The sequence below is a fragment of the Amblyomma americanum genome, chromosome 9, assembly GCF_052857255.1.
Source record: "Amblyomma americanum isolate KBUSLIRL-KWMA chromosome 9, ASM5285725v1, whole genome shotgun sequence".
NCBI classification, from domain to species: Eukaryota; Metazoa; Arthropoda; class Arachnida; order Ixodida; family Ixodidae; genus Amblyomma; species Amblyomma americanum.
In genome coordinates this window covers 82,324,687-82,351,685 of record NC_135505.1, presented here as the reverse complement: position 1 = coordinate 82,351,685, position 26,999 = coordinate 82,324,687, and the positions used below count along the sequence as shown (strand labels likewise).

At 47.9% G+C, this 26,999-nt stretch overlaps 1 protein-coding gene across 1 annotated transcript; it reads right to left on the bottom strand.

Moving 5' to 3' along the window:
- Window positions 1-799: 799 nt before the first annotated feature.
- LOC144103470 (calcium-activated chloride channel regulator family member 3-like) lies at window positions 800-26,999 on the bottom strand. The gene is made up of 7 exons (XM_077636177.1): window positions 26,865-26,999; window positions 21,934-22,231; window positions 20,120-20,226; window positions 18,349-18,522; window positions 17,186-17,313; window positions 13,435-13,549; window positions 800-1,093 (listed from the first exon to the last, which is right to left on the bottom strand). The coding sequence occupies exons 1-7, from the start codon at window positions 26,997-26,999 to the stop codon at window positions 800-802; spliced, it is 1,251 nt and encodes a 416-aa protein (XP_077492303.1).

The window sequence follows — 26,999 nt, the reverse complement described above, 5'->3', positions numbered from 1 at the left end:
GAGCTTCTGCGATTGCCTGAGGGGTAAATGGGCCGAGCACAGGGAAACTCACCCGTCGTCACATGGAGGAATGACGGGGCGAGGAAGGAATCCGAGCCACTCAACGCGTTGGACACGCGAGTGGATTTCTGGTTAGAGACCTCCACCATGACGGTGTATCGTCCCACGCCTATGAAGTCGATGAAGATGCCGCTGTACACGCCATCATTTTCCTGATGATCGGGTTCTGGGAAAAGGTTCAGGAAAGCCACATGATGACAGAAAGCGAGAGCGCGGAAGGAAGTACGATTGAAAGAAAGCGAGGCAGTGGATGAAAAATGGGGGAAGAGAAAGCGAGAGAGTTGAAAAAAAAGACAGAGGGAGCAAGAAGGAAATGTTAAAGAAAGAAGAAAGGCGGGAAGACACCAAAACAGGAAACACCCACGTAAAGACGTAATAGTGTATTTTTTATGCATCAAAAGATTCACTGACTTTGGTTATCTGAAAAATCAGCGTCATGTGGGCCTCCAGCTTTCCAGAATCAATTATTATTGGATAATAAACAGGAACGTTGGACATCAAAAGAAGAAATTAGATAGTCTGACATCCACGCTTAATGGCTATTTTTAACGTTTAGGTAGTAAGATATTCCCCTAGGGAGGTCTTGATTTAGGGTAGGTTCAGGTGTTTGCTAAACCGTTCAAATTTCGTGTGTGCCTCTCCACAAATAAGTGAAACAACAAGACTCTGGAGAACGTCCGAGCACGGCCATTGTTTAATAATGTTAGACAGTGGAAGAGGGCCGAATGTCTTACCACACCTAGCAAGGGCTCTTACCCAGTCCGTCGTCATGAAGTGGGAACTTTATCTCCTCCGGATCCTTCCCCAGGCGGTAAACTCTGGCGAGGACGACGGCGTCTAGAACCCACTTCTTGCCCTTGGTGACCTTAGCGTTGATGCCCGCGTCGTAGTATTTTCTCACTTCCTCATTCCACATCTTGCAGGTGACTTTTATCGGCTCGTAATCATTCGCTCTGGGTTTGGTCTCGACCAGGACTTTGACCTTCACTGGGGACGGGCTGGGACTCGTCAGGTGAAGTGTCCAGGTTCCAACCTTGAAGACACGAGAAGTGTCCGAAAACGTTGGTAATGCTCAGCCACTAGACAGCCACCATTCTGTGCATTCAGAAAGCAGCTACGCGCTTGCACCAGAACTTGCAAGGTGACTCCGCGGGTTAGCAGATGTGGTGTAACGGCAAGAGAGCGCTAAATGTTGGATACTTGTCCCAGGATTGATTTAAAGATATATGCACTTAATTTCTAATCGCGTTTTCCCCTGTCAAATGATGCGTTATACATTACAGTACACGAATTACCGGGTGGTATTTGCCTACAACCGATAAATAATTTACAAATGAATTTCTTCTCTCATAGTGCTTCGGTTCCGATTTCATTGACCGAACAGAGACTGCGACGCCAAGTTGATGTTTTGGTCACGCTATCCAAAAGAAAAAAAAATATAATCGCTGATATGTAGTTTTAATTGGCTATAACATTTAATGTGGTCTCTTCCAAGACCTTGAATTGCGAGAAATGACCTGTCAAATTATATAGCCGATTTTTTATGCCGCATGTGACCTAAACAGCAACCACACGTTAGAATCATCGTTCCGTTGATGAATCCGAAACCTAAACGGTATCAAGAGGAAATTCAGTTCTAAATTATTTAGCGCTCATTATTATTTATCCCTGGTGGCTCAAACATGAGTACGTCGTCAGGATATACAGTATTACACGTTAAACTTTACGCGATTTTTGAAATATAGGCTTTTTGAGTTATATGAGCGATTTTTTCGACATAGCATTGCGAGCGGTATAGTACATTGCAATCAAGCTAAGACGTGCTAACTAGCAGGCTGGTTAACTAATGTTGAATAGTATACTATTCAACTATTACTGGTAGACTTCTTAATTACTGAGACGCGTGTAGCCCACCGTAAGTAGTATCCATTTATGTTTTTAGAATTTCGAGAAAGAGGTTACCATTGGCGCTGTGACGCTAGAAATTTTGGGTACATCTCGTCAAAATACATGCGCTTTTGAAAAGCTTGTAGGCAAAGCAACTGCTTTAGTTGAGGTAACTCGTCGAAGTAGTCAAAATTTGTTGAGCCACAGCGCTGAGGGTATCTGCATTTTCGGAATTCTAAAAACTGATAGGGATATTATTTTCTCTAATTCACGAGCCTAAGCGCAATAGTTAATAAGTTAACGCTTGAATATTAGTTAATTAGCCAGCTAACTAGCACGTCCTATCATTATTCTGATGTGCTACACCACTGACAATGGTAAATCGAAAAAGCGTTCTTCTGACTCATAAAGCCGATATTTAAAAGTTGTGTAAAGTCTTAGGTGAAACACCCTCTATTATAAAGCAGGTGAAGAGAGGCAGGCGAGTACCAGTCGCGATCCTCAAAGAAAGGACAATGAAGGCGATGCTCAGCGATACGAAAAGCATAGTGTCGCAGAATGCGGCAGTTGCCGTGGTAATCGTAGCAGCGGGACTGAACAATGACGCTGCGCATGTGGTGGAAAGATTCGCTCAAATAGTTCACGACAGAAACGCAATAGGAGAGCAACGGCTGATTGCGGTGTGGACACTGCATGCTTGGACGGTGCGTAGAGGTTGACAGGGATGTGGCGATTGAAAATCGGGAAATTAGGAAGTCCAGGATGGATAAAGGTTTGCACCTGGAAGAAACAACAAGTGTGTGTGGAACACGGTTTGGCAGAGAGTTTGCACGACACGGCATCCACCAGTTGAAGAGTGGGAGCAGAGATCGGCTAGCAGGCCATGCATTAGCTTTTTTAGGTACTCCGCGGGGACTCTGGACGTAGGACTAGCTGGCAGCGAAGCAGGAAGCATAGTAATCTAGGTTGTGCCCAATAAAGTGGCCACTTAGCGTGCAATGAAGAAAATTATAAAAATAAGTTAATCACAAGGATCAGATATACAAACCTAGTAAGGGGTAGAAAGAGAGCGAATAGGTTAGAAACAGCACAGCACTTCGAGGACGATGAATAGGCGTGTACGCTCTATGCGCGACGCAAATGAGGGATCTGGAAAATCCTCCGCTTATCAGGGGCTATGTCTTGGAAGGGCGCAACAGAAAAGGAACGGGGAAAAAGAGGGAGGGGAAGGGGTCGGTATCCTGATCCATCAAGGAACAAATTGGCACAGATTAAATCAACTTGCAAAACATGTCTCGGTAACAGGAATAATTATCTGCAATAATTCATTGTTACGGTTTGTTTATTTATGGCCCTGTGGCAATGGTAGGCAAAAAAATACAGGCTCTAGTTAAGTGTCCCAAAAACGATATAAAACAGTTGCGAGGTGCTACAGTAGTAATTGTATTCGGCGCATCAATGGTCACGCAGATGATCTGGATGGGTTCGCAGATTATAACGGGAAGTTAATGCAAGACCTCTGCGAGCAGCCGGAATTAGCTATTATAAATAGAGAAGCTAAATGTGATAGACAGATCATGTAAGAATTCCGGAATATGCAGACGACCATTGACTACGGCCTTATCTCGCAAGAAATCTGTAGCAAGTTCACAAAAGTAGAAATGGGCGACGATGGGGAGTAGTGTCTTGGAAGTAATAATAAGCGCATTAATCTGCAGATGGACGCCAGGATCAGTACAGGAACGCAGAAAATACAAAAAGAGAGCGAGAAATGAAGCGAAAAAATAGCTCGATAGCACCAAGCACTGAGGAACCAATACAGAAATGCTTAATGAAATATTGGCATTATAATCATTTAGAACTACTCATGAGTACGAAAATCAAACACGTGAAAGCGGGAACCCACTGAATATGAAAAAGGATGCCACAAAGCTGGTGAAAAAGTAAATCAAGGAGGACATAGGAAAAAAATGGCCTGACTGGTCGCAACACATAGTTGCAAAGAAGTCGCTGTTATCAAAAGAGGAAAGGGGAGAATAATGGTAATCTTATAGACAAAAGAATGTGAGATTGCTGGCCCTCGCCTAGAGAAAAGTAAAGCAGTCGACGGATCGCTGGATGGCTGAAGTTGGTGATTCAATTATAGGTGGTCAAGAAAATTCTGGAACCGTACAAGCTGTCTGGGTGAAAAGAATGAAAGAAAGAAAGAATGAATTCAGGATACCGAGAGAAAATGCTTGTATGAGAGAAAATGCTTAGAGAAATAAGATGCTGGTGATAAGTACATTACATAATTATAGCCGAGGCATTTAGTTGCGAGGATAGGGTGATCAGGGATAGGGGTATCAAGCCATAACTGAGGCATTTAGTAGGGAGGATAGGGTGATCAGGGATAGGGGTATCAAGCCGATTAATTAACTCGGTTTTAGAAGCAAGACAACTTCGTTAAATGCATTTGAAATAGTCAACACAAATAAGAAAATTCTGGAAAGCAGGTGACAGAGAAAACGCAATTTGATTTATGAAGGAAAACGACACAGGATCAACATAACGTTCTTCAGAGCGAATAAGACAGCATCAGTTATTTACAGGCTGGCAATACAGGCGGTGAAATTAAAAATGCTGACATGGATAGCAACTAATAATAAACACAGAAACACACAATGGGTTCAGGCGGAATAGGCGCTTAAATGATAGCCAGTTTCCGCTTACTGAAATAGCTAGGGCGGAAAAGAGACCTGTGTATTTAGCGTTCGTGCACGTAAGCAGTGCATCCGATAACGTGAACAGGGGACTCCTGTGAAAAAGAAAAAGATGAAGGCATCGGTCATGAGATAACTAATATCGAGCTCGAAATATAGTGAGATAATGAAGATGAAAGTGCATTTGTAAGACTTTTGAGGTACACAAATGATTAAGGCAGGGTTGCCTTCAGTCACTGCTGCAGTTCATGCTTTACGTGATAAAGTGTGAAAATGAGGCTACAAGAAAGTCGTTTATGTTATAATTTGTCGTAAAGGTTAACGGAAACTGTCATAGAGCAGCGGCTTCCCGGTTTATTACTCTACTATATAATATTGTATTATTATCAGACAAATGGAGGATTTGCAAAATCTGGATAAATCTTGTGGAGCAAAAACAGGCGCTTTAGGGCTCACTCTTTCCGCAAATATCCCAGTTATGATTTTTAACTATTGAACTGACCAGGTGCTTACCCTAAAACGCCTTGAAATAAAAAGATTGGAGGAAAACGAATATTTCAGGGTATGGGACAGGAATGAAGTCTCCAGGGCTTACTTTCAGGAAAACGGTTTTGTGCGGAAAGGTAGAAGTACACCCAACCCATTGTAGAGATTAATTACTATGTAATAAGAAACGTCTTCAAGAACACAGCGTCACGAACAACCAGCGGAACCGTCCAGGCACAGATCGGAGACCCCGTTCAGTCCAGAGCACGCACGAGCGACCGAGCGTTCAGCGCTCGAGCTTCGCAGTGTTCGGCGCTTCTCGTCGTCTTCTTCGTTGAGCGCCAGCCTCTGAAGATTCTGAAGACCGTGGCCAGTCTTACAATTCCCCCTGGGCCAAAGGGCGCCATCCTGGCGGGCTAGGGTGATGTGACGACGGAGGGGTCGTAGTAAGGTTTGAGGCGGGTCGTGTGGACAATGTCGCATCCTCGGCGGCGATGATCAGGGGATGGCGTAAGGGGTTCGATGAGGTAACTGACGGGGGATGTCTGCTAAAGAATACGGTAGGGTCCCTGGTGCTTGCTAACAAGTTTTGAGGAAAGGCCGGGACCTGAGGAGGGTACCCAGAGCCAGACCAAAGAGTCAGGAAGGTAAGCGGGAGGAAATGCAGGGGGATCACGGGTGCTTTTCTGCTGCTGCTGGGCGTGAGAAATGAAGGTGCGGGCCAGCTGTCGGCACTCTTCGGCATAAGGTGCGGCTTGAGAAAGAGTTGTAAATTCGGAAGCATCAGGGCGGTAAGGTAGAATGGTGTCCATTGTGCAAGAAGGCTCACGGCTGTACAGGAAAAAGTACCGAGAGAATCCGGTGGTGGATTTAGCAGCGGAGTTATAAGCGTATGTGACAAAAGAGAGAACGCGGTCCCAGTTACAATGGTCGGAAGCAACATACATGGCCAGCATGTCGCCGAGCGTGCGATTAAAACGCTCAACCATGCCAATTGTCTGGGGATGGTATGCGGAGCTGGTGCGGTGAACAACGTTGCATTCCTGAAGGAGAGCTTCTATAACTTCTGAGAGGAAGGCCGGACCTCTCTCACTGAGCAGCTCTTTGGGTGCACCATGGCGAAGAATGATGCGATGGAGAATGAAGGATGCAATCTCGTGGGCTGTAGCGGATGGTAAATGCGATATTTCAGCGTAACGTGTAAGGTGGTCGATGGCAACGATGATCTAGCGGTTCCCGGTTGATGTGCTGGGAAGAGGGCCGTAGAGGTCGATGCCAACACGCTCGAAAGGCTGTACTGGGCAAGGCAGCGGCTGCATAGGAGCGGCGGGTCGTCGAGGTGTTTGTTTTCGTCGCTATCATGCGGTGCAGGACTGAACGAACTGGCGGACGTAACGGGCCATCCCACGCCAGTAGTACCGCTGTCGTAGACGGGTGAAAGTCTTCAAGGATCCGGCATGGCCACACTGGGGATCATCGTCGTAGGAAGAGCAAATAAAGGAGCGCAGATGTGTCGGAATGACGAGAAGCCATTTGCGACCATCCGAGAGATAGTGGCGGCGGTAAAGGAGCTCGTCTCGGATGGCGAAATGGTGGGACTGACGGCGGAGAGCACGGGAAGGAGGTCGAGACGATTGGCCAGATAGGAGATCAAAAAGGCAAGTGATCCACGGGTCTTTGCGTTGCTCGGAAGCCATGTCATCGAACTCAAATTTCAAAGAAGGCAGGGCGGATATACAAGGCGCTGCCTCAGATGGTACAGAGGAACATGAGAGAGCATCAGCATCGGCATGTTTGCGGCCGGAACGATAGATAACGCGACTGTCGTACTCTTAGAGTTGCAGAGCCCATCGCGCCAGTCCACCAGAGGGATCTTTCAAAGAGGACAGCAGAGGCCGTGGTGATCGGTGACAACGTCAAAGGGGCGCCCGTACAGGTAGAGGCGAAATTGACGCCCGGCCAAAGGATGGATAAGCACTCCTTCTCGGTGACAGAAAAGGTGGCTTCAGCTTTTGTGAGTGTCCGGCTAGCGTAAGCGACAACGTATTCGTGAAAGCCTTGCTTGCGTTGAGCGAGTACTGCACCGAGGCCGACGCCGCTAGCATTCCTGTGGAGTCCCGTTGGAGAACGAGGGTCGAAGTGACGCAGAATTGGTGGAGTGGTGAGGAGGCGAATGAGTGTCGTAAACGCTTCATCACAGGCTGGCGACCAGGCCTAAAGGTCGTGCCTGGAAAGGAGCTTGTTAGGGGTCGACAATAGTGGAAAAATTGCGGACAAAGCGGCGGAAGCAGGAGCAGAGGCCGACGAAGCTGCGGAGGTCTTTTACAGAAGTGGGCTTCGGAAATTCGGCCACAGCTCGCAACTTGGCCGGGTCCGGGTGAACGCCATCCTTCGCACGAAATGTCCTAGAATGGTGAGCTGCCGAGCTCCAAAGCGGCACTTTTTCAAATTAAGTTGGAGGCCAGCGTCGGCCAGGCAGCGAAGAACAATCTCGAGGCGCTGGAGGTGAGACGGAAAGTCCGGCGAAAAGATTACAACGTCGCCTAGATAATAAAGGCATGTGTGCCATTTGAGCGCTCTGAGTATGTTGTCCATCATGCGCTCGAATGTGGCGGGTGCATTGCAGAGGCCGAAGGGCATGACATTAAATTCATAGAGCCCGTCGCGTGTGACGAATGCAGTTTTTGGGCGATCGGCCTCGCCATCGGCATCTGCCAGTAACCGGAGCGCAAGTCCAATGAAGAAAAGAACTCAGAGCCCTTCAGGCAGTCAAGAGCATCGTCGATACGGGGGAGAGGGTAAACGTCCTTGCGTGTAATCTTACTCAGACGACGGTAGTCCTCGCAGAAACGGATGGAACCGACTTTTTTCTTGACCAGAACCACTGGTGATGCCCACGGGCTGTGCGACGGTTGTATCACGTGAGGCTGGAGCATGTCGGTCACCTGGGCGTCAATGATGCTGCGCTCAGCGGCTGACACGCGGTACGGACGTTGGCGCAAAAGGGCATGGGTTCCAGTGTCAATACAGTGGGTAACGGTGGTGGTGCGGCCCAAGGAAGGTTGCTGGTAGTCAAACGAAGCTTGAAAACGCTGCAGAACGGCTACAAGCTGATCTCGTTGGGTATACGTCAGGGCGGCATCGACAGAACGGTGCAAAATATCAGCAGACGACTGATTCGTGATGGGAACAGGCGTAATGGCGCAGACGTGAAGGCCGGCCGCGCTATCGACGAGGGGGTATGCGGAGGCGGGATCGAGAACGGCAACGCTACCAAGCGATTGGTCACGGAGTAAAGTGGTAGAGCAGGAGAACGGGTTGGCCACATAAATAGCGCTGGAGCCACGAACAATTGTCAGGACAGCATGAGGCAGCAAAACAGACTTCTGGTCAGCGCATCATTAAGAGGGGGTATAAGTCACAGTTGCATCTGAGAGCGCAGCACAAGAAAGAGGCACCAGCACTGAAGAGAAAGGTGGAACGTCTGTGTCCTCTGAGACGACCACAGTAGCGGCAGCAGCACCCGTTACGTCCAAGGGGGCGTCACTGTAGGGTGACAAGTCAAGCTGAGCACGGGCACAGTCAATAACGGCGTGATGTGAGGAGAGGAAGTCCGAACCAAGGATAATGTCGTGAGAGGATCGGGCGAGGACGATGAACTGGATTGTGTACGGAACGTTCCCGATGAGCAGGCGGGCGGTGCAGTCGACTAACGGTCGAATGTCCTGAGCGCTGGCCGCGCGGAGAGAAACGGGAGGAAGGGGCGTCGTCACTTTTTTGAGTCTGCGACAGAGGGTGTGACTGAGAACCGAAACGGCTGTGCCAGTGTCAACTAGTGCTTCGACGGGGACTCCTTCAACGAAATCGGTAATAATATTGGCAGGCGCAGAAACAGGTCTGAGTGAGCCGCTGTTGACGCCGTTCTTGCCTCCGGAACTGCGGTGCTTAGTTTTCCGCGTGGACGGCGGGTTGGCGACGGATCATGGGAGAACGGGAACGACGGCCAGGAGATGGCGAGCGGTGGGAGCGGGGATGGTAAGTAGGAGAAGAAGAATCCGGAGGCGGCAAGTGTGACGCAGGCGAGGACGACGGCGGAAGGTCGTACGTCGGCTCACGCCTATAATCGTAGGGACGGTGGTCACGACTGCGACACAAACGAGCCACGTGACCAGCGACGCCACAGGCGTAGCGAATAGGGCGGTTGTCTTGTGTGCGCCAGGGGTTGAGTGGCTGCGGCTGAGATCGGGGGCGGGCAACCGGACGGTAAGGTGGGGTTGCAGGTCGCTGGAGTTCTAACTGCCGTGTAGGTGGCCTGTAGTCAGGGGCAGAAGGTGAGGGCCGCGACCACACCACGGCATCGGCGTACATCAGAGGAGCCGCGGTCAGGGGTGGCTGAGAAGGAGGTAGCAGGACTTCAGCGACCTGCTCCTCGATAACACGCTGTAGGTTGGGAGTGAGCGACGGCGCAGGCGTAGGCGGGCAGGTAGGCAAAGATAGCTGGCGTGCGACTTCTTCACGTACAAACTGCTGGATGCTCTGGAAGACCGACTTTTGGACCAGAGCACCGTCCCGTGGGAGAGCCAAGCTGCAAAGTGCGGCCTCCTGAAAGAAAATTCTGGCCAGCAGGTGACAGAGCAAACGCAATTTTATTTATGAAGGAAAACGCTCCAGGATCAACATAAAATTCCTACAGACTGATTACGACAGCATCAGTTATTTACAGGCCGGCAATACAGACGGTGAAATTAAAAATGCAGAGATGAATAGAAACTAATTATATACTCAGAAACACACAATGGGTTCAGGCGGAATAAGCGCTCAGATGATAGCCAGTTTCTGCTTACTGAAATAGCTAGAGCGGAAAAGAGACGCATGTATTTAGCCTTCCTGCACATAAGAGGTGGATACGTCAACGTGAACAGGGAGCTCCTGTGAAACAGAACAAGATGAAGGCATCGGTCATGAAATAATTGATTTAGAGCCGAAAATGTGAGATATTGAAGTTGAAAGTGCGTTTGAAGGAATAACAAGGTATAACAACATTAACCTTTGAGGTACACAAATGATTAAGGCAGGGTTGTCTTCAGTCACTGCTGCTGATCATGCTTTATGCGATAAGTATGAAAGTGAGGCTACAAGAAAGCCATCTAGGTTGTAATCTGTCGTAGAGATTAAGCGAAAATGCCATAGAGTAGCGGCTCATTGGTTTACTGTGTGCGGATAATACTGTACTATTAGCAGATGCGGGGAGGATTTGCAAACTATGGTTAAATCTTGTGGAGAAAAAGGAGACACTTTAGGGCTCACATTTAGCGCAAATATTCAGTTCGGATGATTTTTAACGATTGAACTGACCAGGTGCTTGCACCAAAACGCCAAGAAATAAAACGATGGGAAGAAAACGAATATATCAGAGTATGGGAAAGGAATGATGGCTCCAGGGCATACTTTCAGGAATGCGGTTTTGTGCTTAAAGGCACAAGTACAACCCACTGTAGAGATTAATCAGAGAGGTCTTAAGAACATTTGTCCTGGATGCAACGTCATAAGTAATAACATGGCAGTACAGGGGGCGAAAAAGAATTATTTTTCAAAAGGCTTTAAATTAATTGGCATCATTAGTTTCATTAAAAGTACCGATGTAGATAGATTACATTCCTAATTTTTGCTCGCTAAAAGTGATGGAAATTAGTGCCGCAAAGAAATGGAATTACTTTGAATTTACCCTTTCGTTCTCGGGCATAAGAAAGCAAACTAAACCGAGCAGAAGAAACTGCAACCTCTCTCGAAGTAGACATTCCTTGGCCTTCATGCCAAATACCGTCCCAATCAATTATTGGCGCATCCTTTAGAGCCGGCAATTACAACGATGGGGTGACGACAACAAAATAAATGAAACAAGCACAGATGAACACTCGTCACTCTCGGTGCGCTCAAGACCCGAGCGGTGAACTCATCTTGCTATCCGGAGCTCTCTCCAGAAGCGTCGCCAGCAAGTATTGCGCCCTTAATCAACATAACCTTTTGAGTTTGACATTTGGGAGTGCGGCACTCGCAATTGCAGCGGGACGCCATAAAGCCTGCCAGACGTCACGTGCTTTCGAAAGGAATCCTGGAAGTGTTTGGCCGACAAAACAGCCAGTAGTAACGCTCGACACTGTGGCGTCGTCTGCTGCACTGTCTGCTGCGCATGCGCAAGTGCTCCAAAGCGGCCGCCAACTGGCAAGGAGGAGATGTCACGTCCGGCTTCGGAAAATGTGACATAAATTTCTAAGTTATTCCTTCCTCTATGTTCGGGAGGCTGCCTAGCGCCCGGCGGCTGCCTAGTGCCCACATCGGGTGGTTATGGTGGTTACAACTTTTCTGCCACAAAATGAAAGAGATTAGTTGGGGATGGGACGAATCCAGGGTTACCTCCAGTCGGGGGTGACCTCTTGAGGTCGCTTGATGAAGGCCAGTTGCGTTGTTTTTCTTGAACAGTCCAAGAGCTTGCCTCATTCTTCCATCAAGGGAGCTGGCAAAAGTTTCGTCGGAGGGGTTTGCTGGCGCGTTCCCACAAAATGTGGCCGTGGTTGGCGTGCGTCCAGTCAGCGCAATGCGGGCATGCAGGGCCATACTCACCATTTGTGATTAAACATAATCTCTAGAGGCTAAGGATTGCCTTTGTTTGTAGGTGTCTCAGTCGTGTCGCGTCCTTTCCAGGTCGGGATGAGGTCGGAAAGCGGGAATGCGGCATCCAGCCACCCAGTGGAGGACAGTTGTGCGAGCGGCAGAACGGTCGCTTTACATCATGTGTAGAGCTGATACTAAGTGAGGCGTACAAGAGCTCGAGTATAATCGCTCCCTGTCCATGTGGTCGCTATAGCCGGTTCCAGCAGCCGGAATGAAAGTGAATGAATGAACAGCTATTGAACAGTTTTACTCACGCGTACCAAAAAGGCTCTGCGCGCATAGAACTCTTACGAGTTAGGAGTTCGCAAGCGCAGTGCGCAGCGGGTCTACGTGGGTCTGTTGGACGTAGGTGGGATTTCGAGTCTTGCGAGTGTGCCTTGCACGCGTAGAGGGCTCTGCGAGCGATGATCTTGCAGTATCTCAAACAAGGAAGAGCGCTTAATGCAAGACGACAGCCGAAAGCCTCTGATAGGTTGCGTTCGGCAGATCCGTGGATTGATATTCAAAACATTCCGAATTGGCTTCGTTGCGGCACGTAAAGGAATGCAAACCCGCCAAGGCAGGCACGCGAGATGCAGTTGAGGTGGACGGACATTGCAGTGCGCTTTTAAGAAATGAAATAGTGTTCAGCATCCGCACCCACCGCACGGACCTGCAGCTCTTCTGGCCGAAGCGCATCGTTGGAGGACTTGGAGCGTACGTTGGAGGTTGAGGCACTTGCAAGACATGCTGCACGAAGGCGTATGCAGGAGAGAGCTTCGGCAGCACAGCCGAAATAGGCGCAGAATGACGCCAGATAACGATTAGACGAGTCACGAGGCGAGACATCCCCAGAAATTCTGAACAAAAGCATTTTTGAGCGGGAAATCTTTGAACGGAATTGTTTCATAAAATGCAAGATTTCTCTATAACAATCAATATACCCGGAGATCACCCGACGGCGGTCTTACATTTTTTATATAAACGTTTTTGCTATTTTCAAAAGAGTTCCTCTTTGGTTTTCTCGCGCAGTCAGTACTTTTCTATGCGATGGATGGAAGCACTTTGAAAAAGATTTCGCTACGTATCCGAAGAATGGACCGTTTGCTCCGATATTTTCATAACAGTATCTTACAATTGTCCAATTATCAAAACTTTTCTCTAGACATATGGACATTGGGGGCAGGGCGCAACGTACGCGAGCAGTACATATTGAGCAGAATACGTCCACATAGTCGCTTTTTGTGTACGTCACGTATGCGTAACCAGAAACGTTTCAGAGGCCGTGCGGATTGTGCCCGCAGAGTTCTCCCGTTTGCGTCGGTGAAGTCTCCACGAACGTTTACTACAACTGTATTGTACTGTTATTCTTCATGGTCTTGCGTGAAACCCTCTACTTGTGACGGACGTAGCTTCCGTTTGACTGGAGAAATCGAAGCGGCAATGGAATTAAATTTAATGTAAATCGTTTGTCAAGAGCAGCCTTATTTCACATCTCAGTGCATGGATTCTGCTTTACGCACCATTCCGAGGAAATAACCCGGTACGAAAAATTTCATCTCGTTTAAGGGAGAAAAAGAGCGAGTTGCTTTGGGAGAATGCACGAGGTTTTTGAAAGGGTGAATGACCGCCAAAAGATTTTGCTCACTCTCGTGCTTCTTGAAACGTTCAGCTCAAGCGCCATGCGCTGCTGTACGTCTTCGTCCTCCTGTGCTTCGTCGAAGGTCACCCCGATTCGCTTGGACATGTCCGGCATTGGCAGGCTGGAATAAGTAAACAACTTTCATTCTTTCTTTCCTTCGTTCGCTTGCACAGGTCGCTGAATAATTTGTACAGATTCTATATTCATTAACCTCCAAAGAATAAAAACAGCCGCCAATTTCGGGCAGGCACGTGTAAGAAATACGTTTTAGTAGCCATTGAACTCACGTCTGGATTGGTAGTTTCTTTCGCACTGAAGGCTCTATTTTAACTTTCCGCGAATATCTATTGCAAGTCTGCAGGTAGTGCCAGGAAACGGATATCGCTGAATAAAGAAATTTGTTTTTATCGGCGCAGAATTTTCGAACCACTTAAAGGATCATCATCCAAGAAAAAGTTTACTTAAATAGATTTTTGGCGTACGCCACTCGATTGCGTTGGTAGGGATAATAGGTTATGCCTTAGAAGAGACAGCTTCACTCAGCTATGTCATTCAGATTTCGTGTTGTATCCGACCACTTAATGAAGCTCACTCGTCTAGTGCGAGGCCAGTCGTTGCGGCGCCACGCACTCACAGCAACTGGCCCAATCGGAAAGCCACGTGCGGCGCGCGTGCTCACATGTGGCCGTTCAGATCATCGGCTTGCAAGTGCCTGCTCGCCGAGCGACAGTCCATTCGGGCCAGAGCTGCTATTCCGAAGTTAAGTAAAGGCCGAGTCCGAAGAGACCTGCTCTCGCTGGCTACCATGACCCACAGAATAGCGTCGACGTTCAGGCGCTAAGTGCCGCCAATTCTCACAGAAGCGGGCGGCGCGAAACAACAGCGCCTACAGCAGGTACTGTCAACGTTACGAGGGCTCCGTGCATGCCCAACTTCTATTCACCGATGCGCAGCGAATGCTGAGTAAGAAGGGCGCCTAGAAGAGATGCGGAAGTCGCTCGACAATGCCGTGGTCGCGAAACCACCGATCAACACGAGGGTGGGCTCGAAGAGAGGCGTGAGGTCAGGCGTCGGCATGCGTCAGGAGAATCATTACAGTGGTGTCGATGCCTACTATGCACAGCACTTCACGCAGAACAAGTTCGAAGTTTATTACAGCGTGTACGAAAGATGGCGTTTACGTCGGGCCTCAGTTGTGTCCACGGTCTGTGCGATGAGATACTCTATGCCGTGTTCAAAATGAGTCGCTTCATGAGGTCATGAACAAAGCGATGACTTCTCATCAAATCTTATCATAGCCAGTGTCCATGCAGCTTCTCCGGCCACAGCACGATAGAGCTACGTTATCGCAGCAGCCGATCTCGCCTCTTGTTGAACTGCGACACACTCTCGCGCTGTGCATTGCACGTCATTGTTCACCAAATTCCGTCTGCGGCGCGAACCGATCAGACCAGCTTATAACCCCTCTCAGAGCTCAACCAGAATATATTATCGACGTCGGGTGTGCCGACGACCCAGCAAAGCAAAACCTTGAGCCAAGCAGGCTAAGTATGCGCTTTCCCACTTATACTCGGTTTAGCTACAGGTTAAAACCCTAGCACTTTTTCTTGCCAAAGTCATGAGCTTAAAATGACAGTGAAGACGCGTGGAATTTGGTATGTATCTTTGTACTAATCAACGCGTTCAAAAGCCAAACATGCTATTCACTTAAAGTAAGCTTAAACAAGGCCCAAAAGTTATAGAAATACCACAATATTGGTACGTAAACCGCGGTTCATCGACAGAGTTGGATGGGTGCGAATACCTTTGGGCTCAATTACATCGTGATTCATTCCAAAATCCCTTTAAACTGTGCTCACGGAGTCCTTTGCGCGCAGACGTCATAGTCAGGAAAATTCTAAAGGAATTTTTTGACCAATAAACACGTCTTTTGCAACAAGATAAATATCAAAATTCAAGAGAGGCATAAAAGCGATTTTTACTAAGGATAAATCAGGACGGAATTGCTGTTAATGCTAGTTAAGGTCCCAGACTAGCAATGTTAAACTTGTTTCGATGTTCCTTGTTTCAGCCAAACGTCTCCAGACGAGCAGTCTGAGTGAAGGCACTAAATTAGTAGTGTATGTGGCTCCCAGCGGTATTTAACTACGCGCTCATATACTCTTCGAATTCTTTGTTGTTGTTAGTTGCACACTATAGTAGAATACAACTTAAAAAAACTGCAGTTGATAACACTGAGCTTCGTCTGCGGCGTACTGTATTGCTCGCCAGCCAGAAGTTTCGAAAACGGATGACGTTTTATCGTGGAGGAATACTGTGCGCCGTTGCTTAATGTGGGCGGAGCTTCACTGCAGACACGTTTTATCCGACTATAGGAGCGCAGTTTAACAGTCTTGTTTTTCTATGAGGCTGTTCATTCCAGCTTTGTGTTGTCAACCAGTATACTTGCCGATTCTCAACATTGTCTGAAGTTGCACTGCTTCGGTCAGGAGTCCGTATGTCTTGAAAAATTGAAAATCTGTTTTTAAGGAAAGGAAATTGCGCAGTATCTCTCTCACATCTTGGCCCCCAACGAAACTGCGCCGCCGTAAGGAAAGGGACAAAAGAGGGACTGAGAGAAGAAAGGAAAAAATGAGGTGCCCTAGCGGAGGGCTCCGGAATAATTTCGACCACCTGGGTATCTTTGTGCGAATCTTTGCGCTCATATATTTTTCAATTGTTTGTGATAGTCAATTACACACTAGGAGTGCAATTTAGCAGCCTTGTCTTCCCCTGAGGCTGTTTTACACTATAGCGTTATTTTGTTAATCAGCTTACTTGCTGACTGTCAACACGATGTGAACTTGCGCTGTTCCGGCCATGAGTCCCCGTGTCTCCCTTCATTCCTTTCGTTTTCGAATCGCAACGAATGTCTTACATGGCGAGTTGTCACCGCAGTAGTTTAGAAATAACGCTACTCTCCATACCATATTTTTAAGATGCTTTGTCGTTTACTCCAGTTATTGGCTTTTGTACACCAAAGCATGTAGGTATTTCTCAACCAGAAACTAGTCTGTGGAAAAAAAATGTATTCCGAACCTATTTCGTCGCACAATATTAAAATTATTAAATATAAATAGGTGTTAAAAGCTTTTAAATTATAAAAACTATTAAAAGCTCAAGAAAATTATTTGACAACATAGCGAGCAGGCGGCAACGCCAGCTCACTCGGTTTTTAAACCCAAAGCGCACTAAAACTTAATCTATTGGGAAACAAGCCTTGCGGTAATTTAGTGCGCCAATGAATTTGGAAATTACTTATTGCTCCTCTAGGTGACGCTGTGATTTATAGATCTCTCAGTCTATTTGAACTTGTTTAAAGCTCTGAAACATGTGTTCAGTAAGTTTTTACACCTGGGTGACTTTTATAATTAAAAACATTGATTTTAATCCAAGAAAAGATGTAAACATTATAAATAAGTTTTTCTTTTTTATAGGAATAACGTCGCTGGAACGAAACAGTGCGTAAACACCAATACCGAAGTTTCTGTACCCATCACCACGTTTCTAAATTTTACAACTAGCCTTGGCACCTTCCACAGTAGCTGCGTTGAGGTGCGCAATGCTTCTGCAGACCCATCCTGGCTCTTTCTGAATTATGATGGGAATTTTTTGAAGCAGGTGAGGATATTATTGCTATTATTCAGATAGTTCACTACTACGACAAGTCCCAGTGATATTACTTATAAGCTGCAGCTGCTAGGACTATCCCACTCACTTCTTGAAGTCCTCGTGTTTGCTGATAACATCCCAAGTCGAGCGTTGATCGCAGTACTCGTTCTGCTTGTTCGGGGCGTACGGGATGTGGGGGCAGGGTCCTTTCCGGCTGTCCCTGAACTGGCTAACCTGCAACGGCGGAGAATGCGTTGATGCCCAGCAGCGTGGGGTGCGATGTTTCTAAGGAGAGGAGGAGGAGGAGGAGCAGGTAGAACTTTATGGCCTCGAGGACTCGGGCAGCGGAATTGAACTTAATTTATCTAACAGCGGCAAGCGATAATCGCCGAGAGATAAAGACAAACACGGAAAGAAAAGTAGGTAGGCTAACATGTAAAAGAGCAAGAGGCTAAGGAGGTGCGTGTAGCATATATACACAATTTTATCAGGCAGGCCTAACTCCCACAGGAATCGATACAGTATTTTGTATCACTGGCACGCCATCAATAAGAAAGTACAAACAGACATCTAATTCCATTATGAGTAAGCAGCTTTTGGTGCCTTTACCGGAAGTGCCACAATTTCCGTCGTGCTGACGTCACTTCCAGTCTGGTAAGAAACATTTTTCCTTTGTCCTCATCTGCAGCGCTCTTAGTTTTTAACACGTCTTACTTTCCTTTCAGCCATTGGGAAGTCCTCCGTCCGGAGACGTCCCATTCCTCGAGACAATAGGCGAATTTAATGACTGAAAACGCATTCCGGCGCCTTGGGCTTCACTAATATCAGTAATATATGAATTCGGGCGGGAGTTCATTCCGCTGTCATAATACAGGTTGCTTGGCAAAAACTGCAGTCCGATCACGAATAAATGCAAGAAAACTGGCAGACCTACCGCCTGGTAATATATGTATATTTTGACATCATAATCACCCTTTTCTTGAAAGTAACAGGCGCTGCATAGTTAGACGAATACACATAAAGGTATGACAGGACAGGGCGGTGTATTCGTCTAAATATGCAGTGATGTTTATATTAAAGAAAAGAAATATCCATCACCAACTAGCCGTGCGAATAGTTTTATTAAATAGTTAACGAGTAGGCCTCTTAGCCGCTGGCCTCTGGCTTGCTCTGCTTCACACACTAAACCAGCTTTTGTTAACTCTCAGCCCCTTCAAACCGTCCGGGTGATGACGCACTTCCTCACCAGATAAAGCGAATACTTCTTACATTGGCAACGTAGGGCATGAACATGATGGAAGACTGGACGGGGTCATGTTCCAGCTGCTTGATGATGACTTTGCAGTTGCGATGTAAGCGGCACTTTTTGTTGATTGAGCACAGTCTTCCTTCTGCGGTTATCGGGCTGAAGACAATTCGGCTCGAGCAGGCGTTCAGGCGTACCTGAGAAAATAACTCGCGCGCACATATACGTAGTGATGAGCACATCTGGTACGTCAACGATGCAATGCAAATAAAAGCATTGGTGTTGTGTTTTTTTTTTGCTATACGCCTTATTAGCCATCAACAAATAATGTAAAGCTCTGCTGATACTTATTTCGTTAGAACTTGTCCATGGCCAAAGTATTCGCTAAACTCTTTAGATTGTTAGGAGGGTTTATTTCCATTAGATTATATTCAACCCACACATTTGATATCCAGCGTTTATGGCTATGCAATATAGGCTATTAATTTTTACTGATCTGACTGACAACTGAACTCGTTCTTCGCTGCGACTAAACATCCGTGAACTGTTTTCGTGGCCGTTATCAACGACGCCACTTCGAGCTTGCCAGCTGCACTGTCATCATCATCATCATCAGCAGCAGCAGCAGCAGCAGTAACCTGAATACGCCCTGTGCTGCTGCTAGTGTTAAAGCTAAGCGGGATTAGAAATTATTCTTTTCATATAGACTATATTTGCATTCCATAGAGTCGATTCGAACGCCCCTTCTCAGGGCATTATGCGTATCTTCATGTCACAAGCTTTTTCCCCTGACTCACGTCTCGAGAAAACGTAGCAAGAAAACTGGCCAAGTGCACTTTTCATCACCGTTGCTGTTAAAGAGTACTAGAAACACTCAAACTGAGTCATGATAGGGAGCTATCGACGCAAAAATTCTCGCTCCTTGAGTGGCGGCCACGAGCGCCGACGCCCCGGTCCTCTTGAAACTTTTGCAAACCTCTTGATCCGCTAATACAGATTGCCGTGCTTCAAGCGAACGACTAATGCTCCTGTATATGCTAAAGAAACGCTAAAGAGCTCTAAAGCGTTTGTTAGACAGCACTTCTCTAAGCGTCCTTGGGTTTTATTTACGGTGTTAAAACTTATCCCTGGCTTGTGATCTGAAACACGAAGCGATGGTTGTGACAACCGACGAAACCAGCACACCCACATTATCATATGTGCCATCGAGTGCTTAAATTCCAGCCGCGCTACGACCTGTTACATGCAGCCGGTGTTAGCAAGTTCTAAGCGTTGGCTACTAAAAGTTTAGGGTGAGTCTCAAGTGCCCTATAAATGTTTTGAACGCGAATATCTTTAAATAAAGTTTGTCTGGTTTGGTTCGGAACATTGAAGGTTTGTAACATTGAAGGTTCGTACCACTGAAGGCGCCAATCAAACACCGAAACGTAGATCCAACCCTTAGGAATTAACTTCGTCCTTCACAAAAGAAATCATGAACATACACTAGGGACCTCTGCTCTTCCCATACGTAAAATGGCTAAGTCAAGCCACGGAGAAAAATGGCGGTCTGCTGCCTGCTAGGTGCGGGCAATTTTAGCCGCCTTTCAAGATTTAAGGAACGGAGTATGCCACAGAACATCGGGTTTTGATTTCGACTCTTGGTAGACCGCACAGTCTCCTTTTATATGTATAGTTATTTTCTAGATGTTCTTAATATCTCCTTGTAATGTGTTTTTTTGACAACTCTCTGCCGGAAACTGTGCATCCCTCCCATTGTTTCTCGTGTCGTGCAAAGTTTCCCGTGTGGCTCACCGTGTTGTTGTAGCAGAAGGTCAGGGGGTATCTGCTGTCGTTGAGGCTGCCGTAGTCGTCGAACACGCCGTACCTGAAGTGGGCCCACTCGTGCACGAACACGTACGCTGGGAAGGTGGGTCTTTAATAAACTCACTTTTAAGCGCGAAACGCCTTTAACATCCCGCTTTCTGTGCCGCGGGTGGCCTTGGTGCCAGAATGGAGCAGAACACAGAGCCGAACCTCAACAAATGCCGGTGTTGCCTCTTTTATTTCACTTCTTCAAACGGCCCGCTATCCTTTGTTTCCGCTGCCAAAGGTCTGGTGCCGCCGCAGTAGTGATGGCAAATTCTGGGGTTAGAAGAAACCTCTTACCTTCATTTTTGCTTTTATTTTACATTAGGCACTTAATACTACTACTACAACGGCGAAACTATCGGTTCACCCGCCCCTGGTGCCTACGTGCTGCGCGGCCGCGGGAGCTGCGCATGCGTCAACAACAGCGTCGTTATTGTCTCTTGGTGCTAAAAGCCAGCGTCGGCCCGGAGGAAGTTCTGCCCTGCAGTCCGATAGGCGTGCGCGCAATCCTGGTGGCAATTGATGAACGAGGCAAGCGGCTGCGAGTGGGGCGGCAGTCCCTGGAGAGTTTCCGTCATTACACAATGCGTGCGCATGCGTCACGGATACCCGTGGCGCCATTAATTAGCACGGCCAGTAATCAGCTGTGGTTAATCAGGTCCCCTTATATAAGCAAATTTTTAACAAGTTTTGCTTTATGAGAAAAATTCTCGCTTCCTTGCCGTATTCTGGAGAGGAAGAGAGACGACACCTGATGTTCTGCTGGCTGCGCTGCACACTCTCATAGCACACATCCTGTAGCACTATTCGAAATATTTCACGGTGGGGCATTGCAACCGCTGCAGCAGCGTCGTGCTTTCCAGCTGCTTTCTGTTGTGCCTTAGTTTTAGTGGCGCGTCGCACTCTGTCTCCACCGCTGCACCGTTCCTTTCGCCACATCGCTCCGCGCATGAATTCACCGTTTTCTGCTGTTCTGTTTGCTCCGCCCAGCGCTTCTTTTTTTCAGCCCGTTTGCGAGCGAACTGTTCCTCGCAGTGTAGCACTCGTTCCGGCGGCATGACGGCTGTATCCCGACAGCAGCTTCCTACTCTGCCCGACTACATGAACACAAGAGCGCGCCACGAGAAACGCATCGGTGACCCGCCTCCTGTCAGCAGAGCTGCAGGCTGGCCAAGTGCAACACGACAAAGGCAGACGCGCACAATGCGCGAACCTTTCTCTATCCTCGTGTTCCTTAAATCCCGACGGTCTCGAGGTTGTAGGGGTTGTAGGTTGTAGGGAGATTGATAGTGGAAGAAGGGAAATAGAGGGGCGCCAATACGCATGCGCCGAACACTCAACCTAGGCAGTAGGCGGACTCTTGGTTAGTGCTCTTGGCCCGAGGGGGGGGGGGTTGCACTCTGCGCACAAGTACTGACGCCCCACTTTTGCCTATCCCTCATACCAAGGCGGTTAAGGGGATAGGGAAGCACCGTGATATAGCCACATTTGCCATCTGTTCTAAATGCCTCCTTGCCACATCCGTAGGAGCATATTCTGCTCCTGCCTTATTGTTTTCTCTGCAGACTCTCTCCTCTTTCTCCCTACCACCATGGTAAAGTCGTTTTCACTCTTCCTTCTTCAAACCTGCCCCTCTCGCAAGCCCCGGATGCAGCGAAGGCGAACATAAGTGCTTCCGCTGGTCTTCCTCGGTAATAAAAGCTATCGCCGTAAAGAACTTAAAGCGAAATTATCGTCCAGAAAACAACTTCACATACCGGGGTTAATAAACTTCTTAGCCGTAGAGTTGGTAAGTGTGGCCAGAAATCCGGGAGTGAGGTGGATGTACTCCCCCGGCTCGCCGCACGGCTTCACCTGTGTTGTGAACGGCCTGTCGTCGTACGGCGGCGTGGGCATGTCGATAAGCACGTCGCTCTTTTCGGAGGCGTTGGACGACTGTGCCCAGGAGCTATTTCTCTTCGGCCACGTCTTGGGAACCTCGATGATGACGTGTTTGAAGTACACTCGTCCATTGGTAGCCTTGTAAAGGAACTCTGTTGACGATCGGAACAGTGCCTGCACATTTTCATCGTTCGCACAATCTGTACTCATTGCGCCGCAAGAAATTCAACTTTAGGTTTCCCGCTTTTGCTAAGCATATAGCTTTTACAGTGTTTTGCTTTATAGGGGATGCCACTGAATAATCCTTATCTTTCCTGCTTTTTTTTTATCTATCACTCGCTTTTGAACCTAGGTAGCCTGGCTTGTAGCGCATATTACCTCGACCAGTATTCTTGAGGACGTGACAACCCGCTGGCAACGTTGACTTCGGGAGGCTCAATACAGATGGGCTGTGCAAAAGCTGACAGGGGGGACCTGCCCCCGTGATATGCATGGGCGGAGGCCGCCTATTCTCGTTAACGGGACATCGAATGCTATTCGAATAATAACATTTTTACAAAAACAGGAACGCATCACGCCTTGGCGTGAAACGAGCATGCCAAAAAGAACTGAAGACGGATAAACAAATAATGAGGGTTGTCGAGCGCTTCGACCTCCATAAAACACGTCCACCGTCTTTCATTGCCCAGCACTGCGCCTTAACGCAGCGCAGACGTTCCACCGGGAAGAAAGACTGCTTGCTGTTGCGGTTTACAATGTAGATGACAAAGTGATATATCCCGACTTGTCGGAACGATGAGGCTGGAGGCTCCATTGTGCCAGCTACTGTAGAGCTGCAGCAACTAGATTGAGCATATCCACACCTGTAGTGCCTTTTGTGCAGCTGTCGTGTGAACGCTGTAAAGCAGCGCACGCATGGTTTGACGAATGTCCTCAGCTTTGCAATTACTTGCGCGTGTCCAAGATGCACTGGTGCCTGGGCTAGGGTTCGAACAACAGCAGGCTCAGCCCACTGGGAGCGTACGACTGTTTCATCACTAAGGGTGTGCACTATTTCGGGAGCGACCGCCAAATAACCTGCCGGTCCCGACCTTGGGCCAGAGTTGGTCTTTGTGCTTGATTAGCGATAGACTAGGTACTTTGAATGCACAATACCTGTTCGTTCACGGTGGGCGTGGGTGGCTACGTCAGAGATGGCCAAGACCCGTCTGCGACAACCGTCCATGCATCACTACTCACATGGCCCCCGTTGCTTAGGGAGTTATGCAGAGGGTGAGGACAAGTTGCACGAATTCCTGGACCATCCTTCTCAATGGCCACTACACTCCTAGAAGACCTTTTACAAGATTGGCGACTTCGCCGCAACTTAGCAGCGTCCCCTCTGGGTGTGGAATCGTGTCTTGCCATTTCTTGCGTCCCTCGTTCTTTTCAGGCTCAGTAATGACCGCCGCGGCAAAGCGCAGACTTTTGGACTTCCGCCAGGGTAGCATCGCTGCTGTGTGGTTGAGAATACAGAGGTCAGGTTGGGCTAAAGAAAAACATTTGCCCCGTCCGCATGGCCGAGAATGCAAAAAATATTGTGCAACCATAAAAAGAAAGAAAAATAAAGAAGAATGCGGTAGCCACAATGGAATGCAGTCCCCTTGGAAAGTCAACGTGGTGCACTTTGTCTTCCCAAGGATCTGAGGTTGCAATAATGATGCGCCGTCAGTATCTCGACGACATAAAATTTTCGGGTTAGTCGTATATGGTGTTAGGGGCTGCGCCTCAATCCCAAGCCTTCCACCAGTGTCGTAGACGGAGGGGTCCTTGTGTTGTCTGACTCGTTCAGCACCGCAGGTCCCGGCTCCGAAGGACGATGTCGGACTTCGTTAGGAAGGGAACTGTACCGTAGTTTTTCTTTACATTTTTACAGCCGAGAAAGGATCGAGTGTGTCGATAACTAACCAGCACCCTCTTAAATAGCCTTAGCATTACCCAGATCCCTGACTGTGGAATAAAGTTAATGGAGTGATGTTCAATCAAGTGAGCAGATATAAGACGAAAAGCGGGAAAAGAACACACGGACGCAGAAAAAGACTAAGGACAAGCGCTAGCTTCCAACTCTGTCTTTCTTTGCGTCCGTATGTTTTTTTTTCGCACTTTTTGTCTTACATCAATATATTTGATTGGATATCATTCTCCTAACCTTATTCCACCAACTAGCCCGCACCCACACTTTACTAAGTGAACAGATGAAGACACTGGTTGTGCCGCCCGGGGCAAGTGGCGGTGCTGATGCTTTCTCGCAGCTCGGTCGATTGAAAGTTGAAAACAAAGTCCTCGATCACTGTCGTGTCGTTGTCACCGCAGCTACAAGGTCACTGTCTTCGTGAGAAAAGAATGGCAGGCCGATTCCCAGCATGTGGCCAGGGACAAAGACGGAACGAACACTGGGGTGCGATCTTCAGCATTGTGGCGGATTCGGTGTCACGGTGGAAAAGGAATGGACATTTCCCAGCAGGTGCATTAACGACCTTGTAATCCCCCGCCTGTTGTCTGAAACGCGGCAACTCCGTGGAGATGCCCACTGTGACCGTTGCAAGCACCACTCCGTCTGGTGACCAGAGGAGAGACTTGGCCACCTGACGCCGCCACGGTCGCCGCTGTTTCAGTGAACGCCAGACCTCACAGCTGCGTTTCATCCCAATGACTCATCCGAGTTCACGTTGGCTTTCTAGCAACACTCCCCAGGTCCGAATTCACCGATCTTGACAATGGCTATGTCTACGTCGAAAATGATGCATACCGTAGCGCAGCTGCCCAGGGGGACATTTCGTGAACGGACTCTGATGCCGGCGGCCATTTTGATTATTCTCGGTCTTTCAAGCACGATTCGGTCCTTGACATCAATGGCAACAGCATTCCCATAACGATTCACCCTCACGCCTTTGAGTCCTCACCTTAGCGCAGTCTCAGTTTTGCCTTGTTGCTAAGGGCTCGGATGAAGCCGTCGTCAGGTTAAGAGTCATCGCCAGCAGCAGAGCACAGCGCAGTGTCTGGGCTGCTTGAATCACTCGTGAGGCCGCGCAGCATCCTCTGGTCAGCAGCAGCTGAACCAAGGGGTTCCACAGGAGGTCCGAAAGAGTTCACTTCCATCACCGTCACCAAAAAGAGAACAGTATCTCCACGATATTACGGTAAACTAGGAAGAAACTGAGGAGAACCATCCTGTTTCTGGTTTCTCGAGTATCTCTCCTGCACTCACCCGAGTCTGTGTGCAGAGAGTTTTCTTTTTCGCCTAGGATCTGTTGAACATATATTTCCCTAGCTTGCCTACGTCCTTTATGCAGGTTCGGATCCATGTTTTCGGTACCGAGACTATCCTGAGTGTGTTGCGATATTCGTCAGGTATTCACTTTGTTCTTTATTTTGTAGCGCAATTTCGTTGCCGCATCTATTTAGGAGCGCTATCCTCGCTTTGAATTGTTTTAGCCTTTGTAGCTGCGCCGCATGTTGGGCTTCTCTCAGCTCTTCAAAAGTGTTCTGAAAACCCGGGGCTAGGAGTCTTTCTGTTGAGGTTGCTTGCGGTAGGTTGAGCGCTATCTTATATGCTTACCTTATTTTTGTGTCTGATGGAATCATTTCTCCCTCAGTGCAGTTGTAGTATGGGAGCCTGTATGTTATTTTGGTTACTACGAGGCTGCTGACGCATTTTAAAGTGTCAGCTTCCCTCATGCCTTGCCTCCTTCTAGAGACTCTAGTTATCATGCGGGCCACTTGCGTCACTGAAGCTTTGTTTAAGTTTAGGGCATATGTGCATCTATGGTTCGATTGGATCGACATTCTTAGTTTTCTAATCACCGTTTTTTAGGGAATTGGTTGTCCTTCAAGATAGAAGTTTATGCTGAGTTCCTCCTCATCGGGTAGTTTGTGACTTTTGTCTGCTCCTCCAGATTCATAAGAGTTTTGACTTTTCTGTTGAGCAGGCAAGGCTTCTATCTCTGACGTAGTTCTCTACCCATGTGGCTGGTTCCTTTAGCTTTCCCTCTTTCTCACCGAGCGAGCCCTCCTTGACCCACACTGTGATGTCGTCGGCATATATTGCGTGTCGTACGCGTTCTATGTTTTCCAGCTTCTTTGCTAAGCCAATAATCAACATGCTGAAAAGGATGGGGGAGATTACTGATCCCTGCGGCGTTCCTTTATTGGGCGTGTGGAAACGCTCGGAGCCAATTTCACCGATTCCTATCGTTGCTTTTCGTTTTGTTAGAAATGCCTTGACATACCCGCATATTTTCTTGCCGCAATCCAAGTTGCTTAGGCCCGTTAGTATTGCTTCATGGCTGACGTTGTCGAACGCCCCTTGCGCCATGATTACGTGCCCGCCTCGTGTCGGGACGTTAGTGAAAACCTCGTCTCTGATTTGGAGTAGCACGTCTTATGTTGGTAACTTGCTTTAAAGCCAACATGCTTTGGGGGTATAGCTCGTTGTCTTCCATAAGGTCTTGAAGGCGTCTCGTTATTATCCTTTCATATAGTTTGCCTAGGCACGATGTAAGGGATATCTGTCTGAGATTTTCGAGCTGCAACTTTTTGTCTGGTGTTGGGATCATTACTATCTCTGCGTGTAAGGGATGGTGCTCTCACGTAAAACCACTTGATCGTCTTCATCTGAGGCCCCTCTGACAATGCATTCTGCTTTTTACCGACTCACGACACTTATTCTGATCTCTGTTTACACATATGCCAAAGCCAATGCGCAGTAAAAAAAAAAAAAGCTCCGACATGCCATGGGGAAGAGGGGAGAGAAATAAAAGCTGCTTACTTTGATGTTACCAATGATTGACTCGTCAGGAGTAACGCTGTTTCTGATGGATACCCGCAGTTCCGTGTAGCCTCCATCCGACGTGTCGAGTTGCACTGACGCGGCAGTGCTTAAGAAAAGCAGCAGAACGGCCAT